General features: G+C 44.3%; 1 protein-coding gene across 2 annotated transcripts in view; it reads left to right on the forward strand.

The window, feature by feature from the left end:
* Positions 1-5556: 5556 nt before the first annotated feature.
* Positions 5557-24905, forward strand: part of LOC114710614 (CREB binding protein) — a 143020-nt gene continuing 123671 nt past the window's right edge. Inside the window, exon 1 of one of the 2 annotated variants that reach the window (XM_028894801.2) lies at positions 5557-5825. In XM_028894801.2, coding sequence (XP_028750634.1) covers positions 5741-5825 — 85 coding nt within the window. In that variant the 5' untranslated portion in view covers positions 5557-5740. The remainder of the gene's footprint in view (positions 5826-24905) is intronic. The other variant, XM_028894800.2, reaches the window with a different exon arrangement.

Here is a 24905-nt window from a genome sequence, read left to right on the forward strand (position 1 = left end):
GTCTTCACCACTGAGCCCAATTCCTAGCCATTATTATTATTATTATTATTTTGGTTTTTCGAGACAGCCAATCTTATTTCATTGTACCCCACCACATTTATACACCATTATGTATTTTATACATTATCAGATTGTAATATTTATAGATGAACAGATTTCTAAGGCCCAGTTATTCCTAGCACTGTTTAGCTGTGTATATTTGTGTTTTCTTTCTTTTTCTTTTTTTTTTTTTTTTTGAGACAGAGTTTCACTCTGTAGCTCTATCTAGCCTGGGACTCGCTGAGTAGCACAGGCTAGCCCCTGATTTGCTAGAGCCTAGATAGAGCCTGGAACTTGAGATTCTCCTACCTCCCCTGAAAGTGTTGGAATTATAGAAATGTATCATCACACCCGATTGACCTGCTGGAATTTTGCCTTCATCCTTCGGTCTCCCCGTCCCCATTACCCATGGCTCTCAGGGACACCCGCTCATGGGATTTTTGTGGATTTCTTTTTGCCTCACTTCAATGCGCATGGTTGGTGTTCATCTTCCTACTGCTCCCTCTGCATTGCTTAAAGACAGAGCCCAAATCTGGTGCTATTTTTTAACCTAGGTCTAGAAAGGTATACTAGAGAAAAAACTATACAAAAATCTTGTGTCGGGCTGGAGGGATAGCTCAGCCGTTAAAGGCTAGGCTCACAAACAAAAATCTCGTGTCTTAAACAGTCTTTAAGGCTCTTATGTCCCTAGAAAGATCTGCACCCCAACCTTAACCCCATCCTTCCTGCTGGTGCTTAAAGTAGTAGACTCCCAGCCTGGTCCAGAGTTGGAAGGTTCCAACACCATCCCCACCAATCCCTCTCACCAATTATACCTTGCCACTTTCCCACCTGGATCTGGCTGGCCAGTCTCGATGCCTTGCCTCATCTCTCATTTCATTCTTTCCAAGCCAACTTTTTAAAAAGTTTTTAAGAAGCTTTATTAAAATACATACCCATTAAAAGTGTAGATGTGCGCTGGGCGGTGGTGGCGCACGCCTTTAATCCCAGCACTTGGGAGGCAGAGGCAGGCGGATCTCTGTGAGTTCGAGGCCAGCCTGGTCTCCAAAGCGAGTTCCAGGAAAGGCGCAAAGCTACACAGAGAAACCCTGTCTCGAAAAACCAAAAAAAAAAAAAAAAAAAAAAAAAAAAAAAAAAAAAAAAAAAAAAAAGTGTAGATGTGAAATGGTTCTATGAGTAAAGGTGCATGCTGCCAAGCCTGATGACCTCAGCCTGATCCCTGGGACCCACATGGTGGGAAGAGAGATCCAACTCCAGAATGTTGTCCTTTGACCTGGACACAATACAATTGCACATGCGTATCCACCCCACACATAATAAAATGCCACCTTATTTTATTTTTTAAGTATAATTACCAGCTAGACATGGTGGTATATGCTTTTGATCCCAGCACTCGGGAGGCTCAGGCAGGCAGATCTCTGCGAGTTCAAGCCCAGTTTGGTCTACAGAGTGAGTTCCAGGTCTACGATGGCTATTTAGTGAGACTCTGTCTCAAAAAGAAAACAACAATAACAAAGTGTAGATATCAGCCATGTGTGGTGTTGCATGCCTATAATCCTAGAACTCCAGAGGCTGCAGCAGGAGGATTACAGTGAACTTGGGATCAACCTGAGCTACACAGTGAGATCAATGACAACCTGGGCTATCTACATACAAGAGAACCTGTCTCAAAACAAAACAAAATGTGGACATGCCAATGGTTTTTAGTGTCTTTACAGAGCTGAATCACAACTACCATTTTGATCACCAAGAGGAGTCCATCTCCTATAGTTCTGCGCCGCCTCATAGAGCCCCTGGATACCACTAAGCTATTTACTCTATTGATTTGCCTGTCCTGGATATATATCTCCATATATGCCTATATATCCATACATCTCACACAACATGTGGCTTTTTGTGTCTGGCTTCTTTCTCTGAGCAGGATTTCGGGTTCCTTCATAGTGAGCCAGTACCAGCATGTCATTCCTATCTGTGACCAAACACTGTTACACTGTTTGAACAAACAGGTTTACACATCCATCGGCGGATAAAGGCAGATGGTTATTCTCAGGAAATTGTCCTTGACTTATTCCACATCTTGTTATTCTTCTCTGCCCCCAGTCTGAGCCCTCTGGGAACAGGGACTCCGCCATCACTGAATGTGGTCTCTGTCACTACAGAGGGTTAGGTTTGTGAGGAGAGGAGGCAGCCCCTTGGTGGCTTGTTCCCTTCAGGGTCTTGTTTCCTTATCGTTAGGACTGTTAGGACCATGGCAAGTGGAAGTGTGGCAGTGGCCTGCTACACTCAGGGCATTCTGAAGTTGACAGTGATATCCAGCTAAAAGTAGGCATGTCCCCCAGCTAGCGTTCTCTGAGGAGACTCAGACTGAGGGAGAAATAGAAAGGAAAACCAGGTATGAACAAGTACCAGAGGAACTGATCGAAATGATGCCACTGACAACAAGTAGGAAATGGTTTTGAGGAGGTGTTTTAGGGTTCGGCAGAAAGGAGAAAGAGGAGTGAGGCGCTTGTGTCTAAGAAGTGTGACCCGGGTTCTGCCCTGCCATGCTTACTCCGAATTGTGGGGACTGAGTTTCTCAGTACTCTTTGTAAACTGGAGTATGACCCAATACCAAAGCTGCCCACAAGCAGAAGAATAACTCAAGTCAAGGACATATAGCAGACAACATATTTACTCAGAGCTTCCTTTGGGGAAAGGCCTGGATTGTCTAGGTGGCTAGACACCATGTTCATGCTATGGAGCAGTGGCCCATCAGGGGAGAGCCATTCTTCTTAATAGCCAGAGGCCTTCAGGATCAGGGACCTGAGACTGCATCCACTCAGTCATAAAATCCACAAACCTACTTCTTAGTTGAAACCATAACCATGACCGAGATGCAGTCTCTGCCCTCAGCGAATACAATGCCTCACCATGAGAACAATACCCAGGGCACTTCATATGCAGAGTGATTCTGCCCCCCTGTCCCTCTGTGGCTCCACACACTTCCTCCTCTCCCAGGAAGATGGACTTTTGAATATTCTGGCTAGGGTTTCCCATGCTTGTTCCTTTAACTTCTCCAATAGACCACACAGGGACTTCTTTGTGCTTTTGCCCAGGGAATTAGTACGGTGGCAATACTCTGAAGTGTCTCAAGAAATATTCGATGAATAAATAAAAACATAAATGAACTGGTGTATTACTATTATGGCCTCTGATGTTGCTCAGAAGTGATCTCTGAGGCCCTAAAGTGGGACAGAAGGGGTTCCTGGAGCAAGTGAGGTTTGGACTGGGTTTTGGAGACGAATTACTGTGCTAGTGACAGGTGTCGTCAGCACTGTGGATAGCACTGACAAAACTATAAAATATCTCATGATGAGAACTACCTAGTGGATGTGTGGGTGTGGGATGCTGATGGGGCAGAGTGATGGGAAAGAGGGGACAGATGAAACAGGAGTGGGCAGCACACGTTGTGAACAGTGTAAGAAATGTGCATCACTCAATCCTGGCCCAATCACTGTTTTATGTATGTGTGTATGTGTGTGTGTGTGTGTGTGTGTGTGTGTGTTGTGTGTGTGTGTGTGTGTGTGTGTGTGTGTATACACATACATCATGTTTATTTTATAAATGTTCTCAGTGTTTGTCCTTTGTATAGGAGGAGATAATTTGTTTCAAATAGGTTTTTCTCTCTTGTCTTTTTTGCAGAAAGGTGATTTTGGTGCTATGTGGAGAAAAAACGTGAAACACAAGAAAAGCTTATGTGAAAAGTTGCCTCAGTCACAAGATGGGCCCATGATGGACAAAACACGGGGTGGCAGCGGTGTGTGGAGGAGGAGCCCATTCTTCAGGTAAAGACGTGGGGAGACTGGCTGCAGTGTGGGCGGGTGGCGAGGGAGGGGCCGCCTGACTCACAGGTTTCTGGATTAGGAAACGGGTGCTGGTGATACCTTGAAGATAAGGACTTCCGAGTCAAGCTGGCCAGTTTTGAGAGATAGTTAACAGATGGGAAAACTTTAGCTTTTGAGGTGTGTGAGACAGTGACCCAGGTGAGAAGGTCTCCCTGCGATCCAACATTCTCCTGGGCACCTGCTAGAGCCAGGGTGGTTGTCCGAGGTGGGGCACAGCGCTAGGACACCGAAGCCCTTGGTCTTGGTCCCAGGACCCTGCTCATCTCCAGGAGGCAGCGCTCCCAGCCTCTTCCTTCAGGTGACAGCGTTGGACCTGGCCCCATCATGTTGGGCTTGGGAATAGGCGCTCAGGAGCCTCGCTCCCGACGCCCTTGCTAAACTTGGGGAGCACAGGGGCTCAAATCTCGACCTGTCATTTTCTCCCTCGGTGATCACGGGAAAAGTTGCTTTGCGCTTTCCTGCCTCAGTTTCCCTATCTGCACACACTCCGGAACAGACCCGAGGACAGCCTGTAACCTGCAGACACCACTTCGCCATCACTAGCATAGGGCGAGGGGAAGAGGCGCGGAGTGCGCTGGCGTCTTTCTAGTCCGATGTCACCGGGGAGGCTCGCGAGCAGGGAGGCGAGGAGCCAGCTGCGAAGAGGCAGGGCTGCCGGGGCGGGACCGGACGGGCTGGGCTCCGACCAGCGCCGGCTCCGCGCCTGGGGGCCCAGGCTCGAGCCCAGGGCACCCTCCCTTCGCGTGCCGCGCCTCTGACGCCGTCAGAACAAAAGTGGACGCCTGCTCTGCGCCCCCCACGTCCCGCAGGCCCGGCCCAGCGCCGCAGCCCTCCGCCTCACGCACTGCCGCCGCGCCTTCGACCCTTCCACCCGAGCACGCTCGGCTCTTTCCGCCGCGGTCGGCGCAGGTGGAGGGGGCGGGGCGGGGGCCGTGCGTGGTGACGCCGCGGGGGGGTGACGTACAGGCGTGCCCCGCCCCCTCCCCCTCCCCGTTCAGGCTCTGGAAAGAGAAGAAAAAAAACTTTCTTTTTTTTTTAATTGAGGAATCAACAGCCGCCATCTTGTCGCGGACCCGACCGGGGCTTCGAGCGCGATCTACTCGGCCCCGCCGGTCCCGGGCCCCACAACCGCCCGCGCACCCCGCTCCGCCTGGCCGGCCCGCTCCGCCCGGCCCTCGGCTCCCGCCCGGCGGCCCCGCTCGCCTCTCGGCTCGGCCTCCCGGAGCCCGGCGGCGGCGGCCGCGGCGGCCGCGGCGGCGGCGGCACGGGGTGGGGGGGCCGCGGCGCGGCGGCGGCTCCGCTCGGCGCATTGTTTTTCCTCACGGCGGCGGCGGGCCGCGGGCGGGCGGCGGAGCCCGAAGTCCCCGGTCGTCCGGCCGCGGGCGAATTCATTAAGTGGGGCGCGCGGGGAAGGGGGGGCGGCGAGGCGGCGGCGGCGGCGGCGGCACCACCATGTTCCCGGGCGCCGCCTGAGCCGTGGGGCCGGGCGCCGTCGCTGCCAGCCGGGCCCGCGGAGGCGGCCGGGCCGCTGGGGTGCCCGGGCCGCGGAGTGTCGCGCTCGGGAGGCGGGCAGGGGATGAGGGGGCCGCGGCCGGCGGCGGCGGCGGCCGGGGGCGGGCGGTGAGCGCTGCGGGGCGCTGTTGCTGAGGCTGAGATTTGGCCGCCGCCTCCCCCACCCGGCCTGCGCCCTCCGCGGCCCGGCCCGCGCTCCTGCGCTCGCTCCTCGCTGGCTCGCCTGCTCGCAGCCGCCGGCCCGACCCCCGTCCGGGCCGCGTCGTGCCGCCCGCGCTCGGGGCTGTTTCCGCGAGCAGGTGAAGATGGCCGAGAACTTGCTGGACGGACCGCCCAACCCCAAACGAGCCAAACTCAGCTCCCCCGGCTTCTCCGCGAATGACAGCACAGGTGAGGCTAGGGCCAGGCGCGCTGTCAGCGTCCGTGGCGGGGAGGGAGCTGAGGGTCGCATTGGCGGGAGGTTCCGTCCCGGGCCCTGGGCTGCGCGTCCCGGCCGGGGAGGAAAAGTGAAGCGGGGGCGCGGCCGAGTGTCCGCACGCGTGGCCGGCCGGGATGACAGCGGAGGGGACCTTGGAGGTTTGGAGGGAGAGAATGCATGCGAGCGGGAGGTAATGAGGGCTTTCGAGACCGGACCCCCCACTCTAGACGCTGCAGTCGCGGACACAGCTGCCACCGGCTTATGAGTTGCGACTGAGAAGTTTCTTGGAATGTGTTGCTTTGGAAAACGCTTAGTGGTTATTTTGAAACTCTTGATTCTTTCTTAATTTTTTTTTGTTTTTGATCACCTAGTAATTTTTTTTTTCAAAACCCCAAACTTCATTTGCAAGATGTCATCAAAGTTGCTGTGGTGTCTTTCATTTACATACGTAACCTTAAAAAGAAGCTAGCAAGCTTTTAAAGTCCAAAATGTACTCCAGTCTCCCTTTGAGTTTGGACTGGTTTTACCGTAGAGATGTAAAATTTAAAAATTAAGGACTGTAGGACTTTCAATTTTTCAGAAAAAAAAAAAAAAAGCAAGATACTGCTAAATCTTCTCCTGCCCCACTAAATAGCTTCCCCGCAAACTTTCTTAGGTGATTATGATCTTGTCATGTGCCCAGTTTTCTGTTCATTCAGTAATTCAGACTTCTGGACAGCTCTATGGTGATGCTACCAATGATTGGTATTTCCTCTTTTAAGCTCTCCTTCGCAATAAAAACTTGTGCGCTGCTGCGAACAATGCCGGCTCACCGCAGCTAGCGTTTCTCCAGTACGTTCTTGTAGTAGCGGCATCTGAAAATGAGTTTCTGATGAATGGGTCCAAATCAAATTACATTGCTGCCTGCAGATTGGCGCTAGACACAGCTGTTCAAGTTGTGGAAGTCTTTCTGTGACTTTACACAAGTGTATTAAAAAATATTTCTACTGTTGAAACAAAACTTAGATTTTGTGGCTTCAGTTTGAATAGTGTTACTGGGGATCCATTCATTAAAGGAGCCGTGTAATATTAGTTAATGTAGAAATGAGAGGCGAGTGTTCTCCCTCCCCCATCGTTTTTCAGGAGAGTTTTGTTTACTTAAAATTTGTTCTGCAGTGGGAAGGAATAAATAATTCTCGGGGAGAGAAAAGTCACTAATGGGACTTTTTTAAATGACAAGTTGAGTTTGACGTTTATTTTCATAAAAATCTACTTATTGATGTGAGAAATGTGGAAACAATGGTTTAAATGCTCTTCTGCAACATAGAGCACTCTTGCTTAGTGATCTTGCTATGTTTGAGCCAGAAGACTGTAATCATGTGAAGTATATTACCAGGCAAGTTTTGTCCTGGAGCTTCTGAAGCTTGTCCTCTGACACTGGTCACTTGAAGACTTTCCAGCTTTGTTCTTATTGAGTGAGTTTATTGTAGATTTATTTTTTTCTTAAAAGTGGGGCAAATTAATAACAAGACAACAAAAAGACCTGTAGTATTACATATATCCAGCTGTTTACAAGATGGAACCCAAAAGATGGCTTTTTTTTTTTTTTTGATGTAGCTTCTGTTACTGGATGGTCAGATATTTACTTAACGTGCTGCTAATCAGAGCAGAGCTTATCAGAAAGGATTTTCTGAAATTAACCACTTTGTCCCCTTCCCTTTCCAATTTTTTACCCAAGAAAAGCACAAGAGCACATTAGCATCTCCAAATGTATGAAACGATGTATGAAATGCTTCTGACTTAAATGATCAGAAGAATAAGATGACATTCGTATTTAAGTTTCGTCTTTGGTGACATGAAATGCACCATCACTTTGTCTTGAAAGGGTGCATTAGGGTGCCCTGCTGAGGAAGGGGTCGTTATTGAACACAGTAAACCAGGGGAAACCTTGTCAAGAACAACTCTTAGTCTAAGACTCAGTTACAAGATAGACAGGTCTTAAGTGTCAATTAAACAAATGGCTGAAGTATTTACATTAAATCTATTTAAAGGAATGATGGCTGGGGAGAGATAGAAATAGATCATTATTGAGAGAAATTTAATACTGTTTTAGTCAGGGAATCTATTTCAGGCCTCCAAGAGAAAATTGGACCAGGGTGGGCAATGTGTGTGTTCTGAGCACAAGATCAAATTTGAGGGAGGTGATTGGAGGAGGAGAGGGAACAGAGAGCCCTAGACCCTGAGAAACAGCAGCTACTTGAACTGGTGTGATACAGGCCACATCAGTGTCTTGTGAAGCCATCTAGTAGTTGTGAAACATTGTAGTTGTTTCTAAGGATGGTAGTGGGTGGAGAAGAGAGTAGTACCCTTGATGTTGAGGAGCCTACCAAGCCTATAGAGTACTTGGAGTTCACCAAGGGGAGCGTCCATGTATGCATAAACCACTCCACTAGGGGCCAGGCAGCATCTGAGTGATGAATGCCTTTGTCACTTAGGATGGGGAGAGCACAGAGAGGAAGAGAGAAGGAGAAACTGCTTCTCACCCTACTGTCTAGGTAGTTCTGCAGGGGCATAGAATCAGATGTCATCAGAGGTTGGCACAGTACTGTTTTCTTGTTCTGTGTTGAATCGTTAAGCACTTTGTAAGAAGGGGGAGGGACTTCTGTTACCAATATATAGTTAGTTGGTTGTGTGTTTTGCTAACTTTCTCTTAATATGTCCAAATTACTTACTCTAGTATCTTTTAACACTAGAGATTGATATTGGAACAGTGTAGGAGAAATAAATATTCAGGCAGGTAGTAGACTTTTTTTTTTTTTTTTTAACATTTATGAAGGGTTTTTTGTTTGTTTGTGGTAAGACAGAGTATTGCTGATTACTTCAGTCTGTCTTGGAATGTGCTATGTAACCCAAGCTGTCTGTGAACTCCGGATCCTCCTGCCTCCGCCTTTCAAGTACTACTAGTATTATAGGCATACATCATCACACTTAGCGATTTGGGCAGTTTTATGGTAAAATTTGTGTGTAACAAATAGGCCATTTAAGAGGTGTTAGGACCGGCAAGATGGCTTAGTGGTTAAAGAAAGGTACTTGCCATGTAAGCCTGGTGATCTGGGTTCAATCTCCAGAACCCCTATAAAGGTGGGAGGAGAGAACTGACTCCACATAGTTCTCCTCTGATCTTTAAGTGTGCCATGGCATGGACCTCTCACCCCCATCTTCCTCTCTCTCTCAACACACACACACACTAAAATTTCATAAAAAGTTTTAAATTTGTCTTTTGAAAATCGAACATGGGTATGGCCCCAAACCATTGTGATTATATTTTATAATGCTTATGCCTTTTAAAAAACCCCATTTTTCTCCTTTTTTTTTTTTTTTTTTTTTTTTTTTTTTTACTTTGAGAAAAAGGTGATGTATCTAAAACTAACATCAGATTGCCTATATATCCTAGGCTGGCCTCAAACCTGTGATTCTCCTGCCTCAATCTCCCGAGTGTTTCTGGGATTACAGGCATGCTCTGTGATCACTAGCAAAAGGTAATTTTTCAAGAGGCATAGTCTTACTATGTTGTCTAGGCCAGCCTTCAACTCTTAGGCTACAGTGAACCTCCTGTCTCAGCCTTCTACTCAGAAGGAGCTATGAGTCTGTTCAAGTGCAGTAGAGAAGTGTATTTAAAGAAAGCTTGTGGTGAATATGATCCCCACCAACAGCTTTTCCTGCTAAATGGCGATCTTCATCGTGTGCAGCCTTGATGATCGGACAGTGCTTTTCTCCAAGCCCTCTTGGCAGCATATGAAGAAAAGATACATTTATTGCAGTTTTCTAGATGAGGACCCATAACCTAAGGGGGATCTAGATTTGGGTGAGATAGCATGTAAAGGCACGTGCCACCAAGCCTGAGAACTTGAGTTTGATCCCAGTCCTATACGTAGTGTAAGGAGAGGACTGACTCTTGCAAGTTGTCCTCTGATCTTCATACATGAGTCATGACATATACATGCCCATGTACACACACACACACACACACACACACACACACAAATAAATAAATAATGTAATAAAACAGTATTTTTTAAAAATGATTGTTCTAGAAATTTATTTTTATAAATTTGTACCTCTAAAGAATGTACTTGATGACTTGGGGACTGGAGAGATGGCTCAGTGGTTAAGAGAGCACTGGCTGCTCTTCTAGAGGTCCCTGTTTCAATTCCAAGCACCCACATGGCAGCTTACAACTGCCTGTAACTCCAGTTCCAGGGGATCTGGACTTTTCAGACATTGCACACACATGCTGCACAGGCTTACATGCAGGCAAAACACCTACCCACATAAAATTTAAAAGAGAGAATTTACTTTGACTCATGGACAGTGATATTTGCTAGGTTTCAGTGGCACACACCTGTAATTCCAGCACTCTGGAGGCTACAGCAGGATGGGGCTAGCCTAGATAACAATATAAGTTCTGGGCAAGCTTGTGCTACAAAGCAGGTCTCAGTCTCTCTGTTTATCTCTGTCTCTCTGTTTCTCTTTCATTTTTTTCTCTCTTCCTCCCTCCTCCCTTTTTTTACCCCTCCCCCCCCCCACACACACACAAGCAGTCCTTTTCAGAAAATTTATAACGTTTGGTGGTCGGGGGTAGGGTATATAACATGGAGTATGCTGGGCCTCCTTTTCCTCTGATTCTGGTGTTATATTCCATCTAAACTGGATAGGCTCACGTTCTTGTTTACTTAAGGGCATAATTGAGAAATAGTTATTTTATCTTATTATTGTCTAAACGGGAGGTAAAAAATTTTTGTAGATCTTGCCATGAAAGTAGGGACCTTTTAGGAATGGGAAGGGGGGCTGCACTGGTAGCTCTTCAGAAAAGATGTGTAAATGTGAAGCACACCAGTGGTGCCATAGTGGTAAAAGGTTGGGGTTCTGGAATTGTGGTTAGTTTTTGTTTTCTTGAGACAGGATTTCATGGAGTTCAGACTGGCCATGAATTCCTGATGCTCTTGCTGCCACCTCCTGAGTTGCTGGGATTACAGATATGCTCTGCTATACCCTACTTGATTCGGTAACTCTTAAACATAATTGAAAATGGTTTATAAAGGAACTGAGGCTTATTTCTGCTGTTGGAAATTGATGCTAGGTTGTAAGCCAGTAATTTTACTTCTGCCATTGTGGTTGGCTCTCACAGTACCCCATTACTTAGGGCTATGCAAAAAAAAAAAAAAAAACAAAAAACCTCTTTTTTTTTAATTAGTGTTTTTACTTCATGTTTGTAAACAAAAGTTTAAAAGAGGGTGCTGACTGCCTTCCTTTCGTTAAGATGAAGTTTTCTTATTGTGGTTTGTAAAGATTAGGAAAGCTTGCTAGTTTAGTTATTGGGGTTCCATTAGTGAGGGTCTCAACTCTTTATCTTATTCAGATCAGCCCTGGGTGTGTATTTCAAGAGATTACATGGTGTCTCAGTCATCTGTGACTCTAGTTCCAGGAGATCTGTCTTTCTTCTGGCCTTTGTGGGCACTAGGTACACAGATGGAATACATATAAGCATGCAGGCAAACGCTAAGAATACATAAAATAATAATTTTTTAAGACCAGGTGGTGGTGGTGAGTGCTTTTAATCCCAGCACTTGGGAGGCAGAGACAGACAGATCTCTTGAGTTCGAGACCAGCCTGGTGTACAGAGTGAGCTCCAGGACAGGTTCCAAAACTATACAGAGAAACCCTGTCTCGAAAAACAAAAAACAATTTTTTTAAAGGTTTTGTGCTCCAGTGAGGTTAGTTCTAGCCAAGGAATTTTGGTGTCAGCCTCTCAGAGTTTGTGCTGTTGGGCTCTATGGATCTTCAAAGATTAGGGCTGAACTTTGCACCATTCCCACAGCTCATTAGCACCAGGACCCCCCCCCCCCCAAACACACCTTATACAATGCATAGATCAGTGAACAACTTCTGTAAAGGGCCAGAGAGGACATATTTCTGGCTCTGTGGGACATCTGGTCTCTTGTTCTAACTATTCAACTTGGTCATTATGGCAAAAACTCAGCCATAGACATAGCTATCTCCTCTTAAATTTTAATGTAAAAATTAGCATCCAAAGAATTTTCCTTTGAGCCACAGCTTGATGATTTGAGTGGCATGGGACTCATGGGACTCAAGCACCCATTTGGGAATACTGGCCTGCTGTGGCTCTTCCCAGCTGGGCACAACAGTGGTCCAAGTGTTCTGAGACTATTGTACCTGGCCTGGACAGTGACCATTACTTAGGGTAGGATCAGCACTTCACAGTAGGAGGTGCTTGCTTACGGGTTTGTATTGATGTAACCAACCGTCTTATTAAATAAGAAACACAGAAACAATGCAAAAGAGAAAGCCGAGAGGTCAGAGCTCAGAGCTAAAATCTCACCCTTCCGCCTGCGGTGTCCCAGCTTCCCGAAAGAGGGCTCTATTTCCTGTCTGTTCGTCTATTTAAAGTATTTTGTTCTGCCTTCTCATTGGTTGTAAACCCAAACACATGACTGCCTCGTCACTGTCTGAATGTACAGCCCCCTAGGTCTTAAAGGCATATGTCTCCAATGCTGGCTATATCCCTGAACACACAGATATCTATGGGATTAAAGGCGTGTGCCACCACCGCCACACTCTTGCTATGGCTCTAAAAGCTCTGACCCCCGGGCAACTTTATTTATTAACATACAATCAAAATCACATTTCAGTACAATTAGATTACCACCACAGGTTTGTTTGTTTATTTTCTGTAATAGTTTTATATACTATATTTAAAATTAGATAAGTTTAACAAAAAACCAGGTAACTTCATAAGGTGGCTTTGTTCTTTTGCTGGTCATTTTGCTTCTTGCTGACCCTAGTAGCCCACAGCATTCTTTTCCCTGCTACTTTGTCACCTCAGGACTTCAACAGCCTTCCTTTTCTGTGACACTAGATGGTAAGCAGCTCTGTTAGACTTCCCACAATTGCCCCACTGGCACTGGGCGCAGCAGATAGAGGCTTACTTGCACAGTAGGCCTGTAGGAGATGTTTGAGGCAATATTCTTTCTTTTTTTTTTTTTTTTGTCCTTGAAAATGCTCTTAGTTTTCTCCTAAGACTTTGCTTTTACACTGCTTGCCACCACTCTTTGGGTCTGTCTGTCCATCCGTCTGTGTGTCACTGTGTGTGTACCATCCCCTGCCCCCCTTTGTTTTTCGAGACAGGGTTTCTCTGTGTAGTCCTGGTTGTCCTAAACTCTGGAACTCTGTCCTGGAAGCTCTGTAGACCAGACTAGCCTTGAGCTCACAGAGATCCACCTGCCTCTGTTTCCAAGTGCTGGGATCAAAGATGTGCGCCACTGCCACCTAGGTTTATTCCTTTTTTTTTTCGAGACACGGTTTCTCTGTGTTGTTTTGGTGCCTGTCTTGGATTTCATTCTGTAGACCAGGCTGGCCTTGAACTCACAGATCCACCTGGCTTTGCCTCCTGAGTGCTGGGATTAAAGACATGCACCGCCACCACTGCCTGGCTATTCCCTTTTCTTAATTCTGATGTTTTCACTGTTGATAACCTAGCTGGTGAGCTCTGGCCAGGTTTCGACTCTCTAACCTCAGTTTTTTTCATCTGTAAAATGGGATGATTGTTATATTATTACAGTATTATCTGAGGTGATGCCTGGAAGGTACCTGGCCTGGAAGAAATGCTCAGTGAACAAGAGCTGGCAGTGTAGCTACCAGGGCATGTGGTTGTGGACTTCCTGGGAATGCTAATCTGATCAAACCCTGTTAATTGCTGGAAACAGCAGTAGCTATGCACATGCTACCACAGAAACCCATGTATAGGTGAGTCTATAGTATACCCTCGCTGATATAAAACAAGGAATTCTTTAGTCAGTACTATTGATTTTTGTCTCCGTTTTTACTTTTTTAAATATAAAATTAATTTATTTTATGTGTCTTGCCTGCATTTGTGTATCCATGTTTGTGTAGTGCCCTCAGAGGCCAGAAGGGGGCATCAAATCCACTGGAATTGGAGTTACAGGTGGTTGTCACCTGCCTTGTGGGTGCTGGGAATCGAACCACCAGGTCCTTTGGGAGAACAGCCAGCTCTCCTTAACTACTAAGTCTCCACCCTCTTCACTTAATTTTTTAAAACTAGAAACATGATAGCTATGAAAATTTTAAATTATAAAAATTTATGCGTTCTGTAAACTCTTGATAATTTCGAAACATATTTCATGCACTTAAATCTCAAAAATGTGATTCTGTTCCTTACTACTGTGTGTCTTAAAATCCAGTCTGAATTTTCATTAACACTGTACAGAGATTTTGGTTGATATCTTTCAGTGGCTTAGAACTGTTCCCACAACTCTGAAACACAACTAAGAAAACAAATACAAAATACAGTTAAGTGTGAAAATGACCCAAGGAGTGACCCAAAGAGGATATAGTTATTCCCTCCTGTTCTGAACGTTGCAGTATGTAGAATCCCAGGGAGCTGAGGTGGGGCAGTGGTCTTCCCAACTCTGTTACCTCCCTGGCCTTTCCTGCTGTACCATAGTGCTAATCAGTCAGTCGGGGAAGCCCAGCTGTTTTCTCAGTTCAGGGCTTGGAAATAGGACCCTTGCTGTGATAGTCTTTTCTTCCTAGGTGTCATAGTACACACATCTCTTGTATAACTCCTCTTCTGGTTGTTCCCAGATGTCTCTCAGAAGCCCTCTGCCCTCTGATGTGATCTGATGTTAGTACACATACTCTCACTGGTCATTCATTTCTGTTTTTGCTTTTGTTTTGAGACTGGCTGTCCTGGAATTCCTATTAAAACTTACTGTTAAGAAATACTTGAATATTATCTCTAGTGACATTTCCCCCTGTGTTTTGTTTCTATTAATCAAAAAGAATATTTAGTTGAAGCATTGCTAAGAATAGTAAAACCTAGCAGTGAAAATCTTACTTCTTCCCTATCTTAAGTGTCCCATGTGCTGCTGTTTGGGAATTTCTTAATTTACCAATCTTTACCTTTGCCTTATTGTGTATAACAGGTGTTTCTTAGAGCTGCACTTGAATTCAGCCTTTAGTACAGAGAATGATCTGCTTAATAGGGTTATACAATTCTCTTGTAATATAAATTATTTTTATAGTAGAAAAGCTTCCCCTCTTCCCAGATAGTTTTGCATTTTTCTTAAGAGAACATTACCACCTATCCATGTTTACTTATTTGATTACTTTGTGTGTGAGGGTGCGTGTGTGCATGGCACTTGTGTGGAGGTCAGAGGAGACCATGGAGTTTTTTCTTCCTCTGCTACATGGTCCCATGGGTTGAACTTGAGTTTGGCTGCAGGTGCCTTCACTTGCTGTATCATTTGCCAGCTTCCTCTTGCATGTTTTAACTTTATAGTTAGCACAGCCAATGAAACAGCAGAACATTTCATTGTTCTTTATGATAACCAATGGAAAAGGCAGGGGTAACATTTAAATAGAGTAGATTTTAGTATTTGATTATGAATTGAATGATGACACTCAGGAGCTATAGAAATCTGTCAATAAGTAGGGTTTGCTTTGATAGTTATGGACTATGAAAGCTTGACCCAATTCTTTTGGATTAAAATATTTTGAGTATTTGTCACCTGATTAAAGTAGAACCTTCTAAGCATGACTCAGAGTTGAAGGAAATGTCAGAGCTTTTTCTACTGGGAGCCAGCCGTGTGTGCACAGGAGGGAGCCCTGACTTTGTCTCAGAGTGGACATGGAAGTTTAGCTCCCAGCCCAGCAGCTATGTTACTGGGGCCAGAGGCTTCACAAGTTGGAGTCTTGGGGACAGAGGGAGGGGATCAGAGATCTCTGAAAGAAATTTCCCCTTACAATATTCTGCTTTTGTTCAGTTTGATTAGCTTAGTGTATATTAGGCTATTATGGAGCTTCACATATAGCCAGTTGAGGCAGCTACTATTGTTTAATTAATTGAGAAACTAGCAGACATCACTTATGCCTGGGGCCAGTGAGGATTGGGGCGACTGATAACGTGGATGAGGCCCAGACCCAGACCTGCACCCATGGAAGCTTCTCATTAGGACAGTGTGGGAAGTTGCTGTTTTTTCCCTGTTTCATTTTCAGTACCATGGTCTAGTGCAGTTTCAGCTCCAGTTGTAGGAAGAATGAATTGAGAGCTAAGATTCAGAAAGCTTGCTAAACAGGCAGTCATGTTTGTAGTTCAACTGTTCTTTGGGAACAGTTGGGAAATTGAACTCGTAAGTGGAGCTGGTTTCTAGTTATAGTTTCAGAGCAAAGGCTTGATATGGGTTAGGAATTATAGAGAAAAAGGAAAGGTGAGTGCAGAGAAACTGGACAAGTCATATTCCTTTATAGAAAGCAGTATCTGCAGAGAGAGTGGCCTTGTCAGGTGGACTTTTTGAGAGGAGTGTCAGTGAGACCTCAAGACCTCATTCCTCTTTACTTCACACAGGGATCTTGAGGGAGCAGATCCAGCTCTGGAATAGAATGGGGTTTCTTCTTTTGCAACTCTGTGATGGGAAGTTCTTTATTGGAGGTTATGATTTTTTCCATTCTCTGATACTTTAGCTATGGTTATTTATGGTTTTTTACTAGTAAAAATGGTCCCATGGTGGACAAAGTATTTTCCTCTTAATTTGTGGGTGTCATTACAAATCGAGTCTTATAACCTAGTAAACAACTAATACTGAAAATAAACTAAAAGGGTATAAACTATGGATAGGGTCTTGTACTCTGGGGGTCGGATGTTGTTTGTAGAGCATGACCTAACCACAGTTGACCTTTTCCTGAAGCCTCTTCAGGGACCATTCAGATAAGAGGAAGAGAAGCCAATGTTGTAGTTCTTGTGATGGCCTTCTCTGTCTGAAGTATGAGGAAAAGGATTCCTTCTCAACAGCCGGAGAGGTTTGGACATTGCTCTTTTTGAGACAGTGTTGGTGATCTGGAGGTCAGTGCTGTAAAGTAGGAGTTAATAGTCTACACGTTCCATCAAGTACTTGAAATATGACAAATCTGATGCAAAAACTATTCAGTTTTATTCAGTTACTTGTTTTTGTTTGTTTGAGACAGGGTCTTGTCTCAAACTCACTGTATAGCTGATGTTTATCTTGAACTTCTGATTCTTCTGCCTCCACCTATCAAGTGCTGCGATTACAGGCATAGGCCACCATGCTTGGCTAAATTTTAAATTTTTGCAAAAATTAAGTAGATGACCTATAATTAGTGGTCATTATTTTGAACAGTGCAACTCTAAGTTCATTTGCTTCTCACGTTTGTCTAGAGTTTTCTTTACGACATTTAAGAAAAAGTCCTTTTAAAGAAGGAAGATACTTAGAGAAATACTCATGGCTTAGGTTACTTTTCCAGAGTTATTCACTAGTGAAACAGTTGTCAGACTGTGGTGTAGGCCCTGGGGATTGAGAGTGACAAGACAGACCCAGACTCTGCCTTGATGGATGGACTCGGGCTCGAAAAGACAGATCTTGGATAGTCTGCTGTTACAACACTCAGAGGGAGACTCTGAGCTTGTGGAACACCAGATGGGGCAGAACTTGTTCTGAAGGGTCTTAGGTGGCTTCTAGGGGATGGTGATGTGTGCTGAGACCTAAGGATGAAGAGATGGCAACTGGTTCCTTTGTGGGCATGGGGAACAGCATAAATATCAAGTGTGAAGGTCTGGAGATGTAAACTCTTGATCATCTTAATAGTTTGTAAAAATCAATTTTGTTTTTGGATTGTTTGTTGGGCCACCCTAATTTAGGAGCCTCCTGTGGGTTCTGAGATGGTAGACACAGATGGTGTGGGTTTGCTCTCAGGGAGTTGGTCAGGCCTGGCCTCCTGTCTCAGTCCCACCACTTCATTCTTTTAGCCAACAAACGTTTCAGTTTTTATTTGTGAGGGGTGAAGAGGTACACTTGGTCTGATCATGGTAGTAACCTTGGTGCAAATGCTGCTCTCTTACCTGGTGAAACTGAATTAGTGGTAATGGATAGGCAGTTTGCCAATTCCCAGCAGTGTCTTTCTCATCTCTCCAGCACCGCCCCCTCCAGGTTTATTTCATTTTTATTTATATGTGTATACCTGTCTTGTCCCTCTAGATTACCAGGGCCCACATCACAGTCTGACAAACTGTTTCTTCAGTGAATAACCCTAGAAAAGTAACCTAAGCCTTGAGCATAAAGAACACTTTAGATCAGCTTCTGACTGAAAAAGCTGAAGCCCGGTGCTTCAGGTGGGGTGGTGAGTAGAACTTCTCAGAGAAAAGACATAGGAGGTCCCTGCAAGGTGAGTCGGGGAGGCTGGTTGGGCATCTAGAAACCAGGTAAGGTCACTTAAGAATCTTTAGTATCAGACCAGGGACTTCTGGTGTTTAGGGTTTAAAGAATAATACAGTTTTGAAAATCTGACCACGTCTAGAGTAATTAAGGGAAGAAGTATTGCCGTTTGTTTTCTGCAAGTCTACATTTTTTCCATCAAAACTGTATCTATCTGTGGAGTCGGCTTCTTTTATCTTAGCCCCACTTAGGGGAGGAAAAGTACCCCCATGAAAGCAGTGTAAGAATTGGAACTAGAGGTCTTTAAAAAAATTCACATGCTAGGTCTTGAGTATGCATCTACATATCCACACATACCAGATACAACATGGCACATACTTGTGCACTAATACTAAATAAATTAATTTGAAAATTGAATGGGTAATATGTTCTATGTTTGAAAAGAATACTTGATGAAAGCCCTTCCTCTGTTTCTGGAATCACCTATCTTTCCCACAGCAGCTAGCTTTGGCTGTTTCCTCTCTCTCATTTTAGAGCTGTACTGTACATCCCTAAGCAAATGTGGGTTCTTTACACACTACCCAAAGTGGCTCCCTTGTACATGCTGACTTATTGTAAGTGCATTTTGGAATGATGAATATCTTAGAATAATAGGAAGTATTAATATTATATGAGTAGGGCTCATTCTGTCTTCTTTTTTAAAAGATTTTATTTTTAAAATAATAAGTGTGTAGGTGGGTATGTGCATGTGAGTGCCACTGCCCAGAGGCCACAGGCTATGGATCCCATTAGAGCTGTAGTTAGAGGTTGCTGTTAGCTGCCTAACTTGGGTGCTGGGAACCTCACTTGGGTCCTCTGCAAGAGCAGTACATGCTCTTAACTGCTTGAGCCATATCTCCAGCTCTCTTTCCCTTTTTAAGGTTTACTTTATTTTTATTTGTATGTGTGTGCACATGTCTTGTGTGTATATGGGTGCCTGAGAAGGCCAGAAGAAGGTGTTGAATTCTCTGGAGCTGGAGTTACAGGTGGTTGTGAGCTACCTGACATTGGTCAACTTGAGTTCTCTGCTGAACTATCTCCTCAGCCCCCTAAATTCTGTCCTCTTAGTTTAATCGTGAAATTTTGGTGCTATGCTTAGATAAATAGCAATGATTTTAGTGTTTACACCGTTAAGTAGGAAGAACTGAAGTTTTAAGGAATTTTATATCATCTCAGATATTAGGCATGTTGCTGGTATTAAAATGCATGCCATATAACCAGGTCATATATTGTTTATGGTTTTTGGTTCCTAGAAAAGTTTTGAAAACCTTTGGCTTTTGTTACCCACTTCATTAGGTGATGGATTAACTGTAGCTTAATAGCCACCTACACTAAACAGAGTAAAAATCAATTTCTTACTTGGTTATCCTGAGAATACGTATGTTAACCTTGGGTCTTTTAATTAAGTTAATTAATTTTGAGATCATGAAACATTGAAAATGACCCAGAAGTCTGGTAGGAAAGGGGTTAAATGAGCGGGGCCTCTGTGGTGTATAGTTGAGTCCCAGTCCTTCCAGATGATCTGGAGAGGACTGGTCACTGCAAGAGGGGTCGACAGTGCAGAAGGCAGGAGTGCTTGAAAGTCGCTAAATAAAAGGTCAGGATGGAGAACAAAGAGGAAAACTAAGACTCTTTTTAGGGATAAAAGATACATAAACATGTGTATAGTTGAAGCAGTCTCTAGAAATTGTTTTCAGGAAATTGAACTAGGAAATTCTGAGGCCTTTCCTCTTTCATTTTATATTCTCCTAAGTGCTTTTTAAAATAAGCCCAAACCAGAGTTTGCAGTGTACCTTAGTGGTAGAGCACTAGCCAAGCCTGTGCAGGGTTCTGGGATTGGTCCTCAGCATTGCAAACGCTAACAGAAACTGCTGCTTCTCCTCCTCCTCCTCTCCTCCTCCCTTTTCTTCCTCCTCCTCTCCTCCTTGTCTTTCTCCTCCTCCTCCTCTTCCTTTTAATGAAAAGCTAGTTAAAAACATAAGTCAAAATCAAAACATCTTATTTGCTAGTTGATTGATTGGTTCATTGGTTTTATTCCAGTGGATTGAGCCCAGGGCCTTGTGTTTACCAGGTACTCTACCACTGAACTATATCTGTATTTCAAAACACTCACTTCCTTTAAAAAAAAAAAATCTTCACATGGGTCAGTGAGATGGCTCAGTAGGTAGCAGTTCCTGCTGCTGAGCCTGACCACCTCTTAGGATCTGCAGGGAAGAAGAAGGAGAGAAGGAACTGCTGTAAATTGTCCTCAGACTGCCATACATGGCCAGCCAGTGGTGGGGCACACCTCTAATCCCAGCACTGGGGAGGCAGAGGCAGGTGGATCTCTGTGAGTTCCAGGCTCGCCTGGTCTACAGAGTGAGCTCTAGGACAGCCAGGACTGTTTCACAGACAAACCCTGTCTTGAAGAAGAAGGGAAAAAAAAAAGACCTTTACACATACGTGTGTGTGTGTGTGTGTGTGTGTGTGTGTGTGTGTGTGTGTGTGTGTGTGTATACATACATACATACATACACACATACATGTATGCACAAAAATAAATAACTAGTAAAAATAAAGGCACATTTGCATATTTTTGTATTTTGTAGTTAGGAGAATCTATTAAATGTGGGACAGAGATAAGAGGTGATTGCATTTTGCCGATAGGTTTGGTCATCACTTCATTTGCTTGCTACATTCTCTATCTTGTGCAGTCTTTGTATTAGTGATTTCTCATTGACACATTACTGGAATCAATGTCAGAATTTTATGTTTTGAATGTCAATACTTTAGATACAAATTGTTACATGTAGATTGTCACATTTCTTTAGGAAAAAAAAAACAGTCCATCCTTAAAGTAGTTTTCCCCCCTTTTCCATCATTTTAAACCCTTGTGAAAACAAAAATATTTTAAGCTAATATTGAATTAATTTCAGGTTTTATCCTCTTTTTTTTTTTTTTTGGATTTGTTTTGTTTTGAGACAAGATTTCTCTGTATCTCTGGCTGTCCTGGAACTCACGCTGTAGATCAGGTTGGTCTTGAACTCACAGAGATCCACCTGCCTCTGTCGCCAGAGTGCTGGGATCAAAGGTGTGTGCCGCTGCTGCCATCACCACCGCTACCTAACAGCAAAGTCTTGCTGGAGCCTGGAGCACCTAGAGTCATTCCATTTGTTATTACAGGTGCTGAAGCTGATCACCTGGGCCTGACTAGTCTACAGTGAGGAAATCACCTTAAAAATACCAGTTTCTGCTGGGCGGTGGTGGCCACAAAAAAACAAAACCAAAGCCGGGTAGTGGTGGCACACACCTTTAATCCCAGCACTCGGGAGGCAGAGCCAGGCGGATCTCTGTGAGTTCGAGGCCAGCCTAGACTAACAAGTGAGTTCTAGGAAAGGCGCAAAGCTACACAGAGAAACCCTGTCTTGAAAAAAAACCAAAAACAAAACAAAAAAAAAACCAGTTTCTGTAACTACTTACACTAGTAGTGAACAAGGCTCATAAATGAGAGTGAAAATGCTGTATAGTCTCCCTCTGTTCCTCACCTCATTTCTCTCAGGGACAGGTGAGCAGTCAGTGTTGACTTGCTTCCTTCCTCCTCCCACCTTTTCATTCCTGACCATGGTAGCATGTTGTCTACATGGCTGTGTATGTACCCTTATGGATTGGCACATGAGGAGCTGTCACATTCTCTCTTAGTCTGGTATTGTACTATTTGAGCTCCCGCTGGTGGATATTTAGGTATTTCTCATAAACAGTGCTTTAGTGTATAGTCCTGCGAAGTTAAATGTGCAAATAAACAGGCAGCTCCTAGAATGACATTGTTAGTTAAAAGCCATGTGCATATTTGTACTTCTCTCCACGGGTTTCTTGTTAAATTAAACGATTACATTATTTCCTGACTTCTTTGTGTGTGGCGGGGCACAAGTGAGGGTGAGAGGATAGCTTTTGAGTTGGTTCTCTCCTTCGCCATGTCCATCCTGGGGAGTGAACGCAGGTTGTTGGGCTTGATGGCAGGCATCTTTACATTGAGCTAGCTTCTCAAACCCTTTTTGTTTGGTTTTTCAAGACGGTTTCTCTGTGTAGCCCTGGCTGCCCTGGAACTCACTGTAGGCCAGCCTTGAATTCAGAGATCTGCCTGCTTCTGTCTCCCCGGTGCTGGGATTAAAGGTGTGCGCCACCAGGCCCAGCTCAAACCTTAATATTTTAAAATCGTGTGTGTGTGTGTGTGTGTGTGTGTGTGTGTGTGTGTGTGTGTGTGTGTGTGTGTAGATGGGTTGTGGATATGCACATGCCAATTTTCTAGTGGCAGTCAAAGAACAGCCTGTAGGACTCAGTCCTGTAGGAGTCAGCTAACACACAGGGCTCAATACTCAGGTGCTTCAGCTGATGCTTCTCCATTTTTTTGTGCCTCTTTAATTTTTTTGTCTTTTGTGGGATGGGGCTTTTCTGAGACACAAGCTGGTTTGGAATTTACGGCAGTTCTCCTGTCTCAGCCTCCTAGGTGCTGGGATTACAGTTTAAGACACTATACCCAAGAATAGTTTTCATGTATTTACTCATTTATTATTGCTGTTATTGAGGGGTGTTGGGAATTGAACCCAAGACTTTTCATATACTAGGCAGAGGCTCTATACCACAGAGACATCACCTGTGTTTAATGGAGTATTTTTGTACTTAATGCTTTGATTTCCTGTTTTGGACACTCAGTAGCCCACATACATTTCTGTATCATGACATCTAAATTTGTTTGATTTCCAGAATGTGCTCTTTGTCTTTTCTCCTGACTTGATGTTGCTACCTGCTTGTCCTGTCACCCTCAGCTAGTGGCCCACTTGGCCCACTGGTGGCTGCAGAGTCTGAGATGACCTGGGTCTCAGTACTTGCTTCTTGGTCCAGTTCTGGCCGCCACCCATAGTCCTCTTCTTCAGGGCAGTTCTTGACAGGATAATCCTTTCTCCCAGCAGCTGGTTGAGTTGTAGCACAGGCAGGCAGCTGGTCATAGTATTTCCCTGAGGTTTGAGTTCCTTTCAGTCATGCTGACAGAAAACAGTGAACTCCTTCTTCCTATCCCTGCCCCAGACAATCGCTGTAACCAGTAGGGGCTTCTCGGTTATGTACTAGGTCTGGTGGCCAGCTCCTGTGACAGCCGTCTCTATACCATCCTATCTTTGTGAAGGTTTTTCTCTATTTTGCAGGGCTGAGGGAGATAGTGAGCACACGACGATGAAACAAACTTAAGCTGTGTTAGTAGTCTGGGGATGGCATTTCCCTGGGACTCTCAAGTAGACAGAATTTACATAGGACGACTGTGCTTCTAGGACTCTGGGATAGGGCATGACAAAGCGCATTCAGTAAGTCAGTCTTGGGTTAAGTTTTGATTTGTTTTGTGACAAATTCTTGTTAAGTAGCCCAGGCTGGCCTAGAACTGAAGATTCTCTTGCCTCCTTTCTTTAGAGTGCTGCATTGTGGGCTTGTGTTAACCTCCATACCTTGCTTGTCTTGAATTCTTTAAGTGGAAGGTAAAACAAGCTTTCCTAATATCTAGTGCAGAGTGGTCATTAAGTGCATCTGAGAAAACAATAAAATGCTCACACTTTAGTTGTAATCATGAAATAGAGTTTATCTTTTCCATGTCAAATCATTCTTGAAAATTGTATCAGGTATGTTTTTCTTTTCTTTGTATTTATTTTGAAACAGGGTATTACTCTCTAACCCAGGCTATTCTGGGACTTTCTGTATAACCTGACTGACCTCAGTCTTGTTGGTAAGCCTCAGCCTCCCAGCTGGGATTTTAGGTATTAATCACTGTACCTGATCTTAAAGTGCATTAAAAATAATTTTTTTTACATTATTTATCTATTTATTGTGGATGTGTTTGTACCATGTGGGTTCTGGGGAGCAAATTCAGTTTGTCAGAATTGGCAGCAAACACTATTTTACCCAATGAGCCATTTTGCCAACCCCTTAAAGTACATTTTTAAAATTAGATATTTCTCTTTGATTTATGTGATACTTTCTAAGATTCTACAGTTTTATTCAGTAGATTTCAATAAATACTTTACTTGGTTTCCTTTTGTTCAATTCAAATAGTGTAGTGTGTGTAATGTAAATATTTTAAATATTTAGTAGGCAGATTTCTGCCTCAGAGTGCCTCTGGATGGATCCTCCTGTAACACAACTTATCCAAGACTGAAATAAACCTGGCCAGTCCATTCTGCGAAGAGGGACAGTCCGGGGCAGGTGACTTGGTCTCCACATTAGGGAGGACTGAGGAAGGAGGCCACTGTCCACCCTAGTGGAGTCAGTCTCTAACAGAGTAGTTACTCTGAGCAGAGATGGACTCTTTTTTTTTTTTTTTTTTGGTTTTTCGAGACAGGGTTTCTCTATGGACTCTTTTTAATACAGATCACTATTCAGAATGAAAAGCTGGGCATGGTTGGTGCACGCCTTTAATGCCAGCACTTGGGAGGCAGAGATGTGGATATCTGTGAGTTTGAGGCCAGCCTGGTCGATATAGTGAGTTTCAGGACAGATCTAGAGCTCTATTGTGAGACCTTGTCTTAAAACAAATAAACTAAAAAAACCAAAAAACAACCAAACAAACAAGCCAGAATGAATGAAAATATCAGTATTCTGTAGTAATTAATATGGTAGCATGTCTGCAGAAAAGAAGTCAGAATTACAGAAGATTTTAGAAAGATTTGCTTTAATTATTTCCTAACAGTCACTGGGGGAAAAAAAGTTCAGTGTCTTTTGGGAACTTGTGTAATTGCATGGATAAAGGCA

The sequence above is a fragment of the Peromyscus leucopus genome, chromosome 8b (assembly GCF_004664715.2).
Source record: "Peromyscus leucopus breed LL Stock chromosome 8b, UCI_PerLeu_2.1, whole genome shotgun sequence".
Classification (NCBI taxonomy): Eukaryota; Metazoa; Chordata; class Mammalia; order Rodentia; family Cricetidae; genus Peromyscus; species Peromyscus leucopus.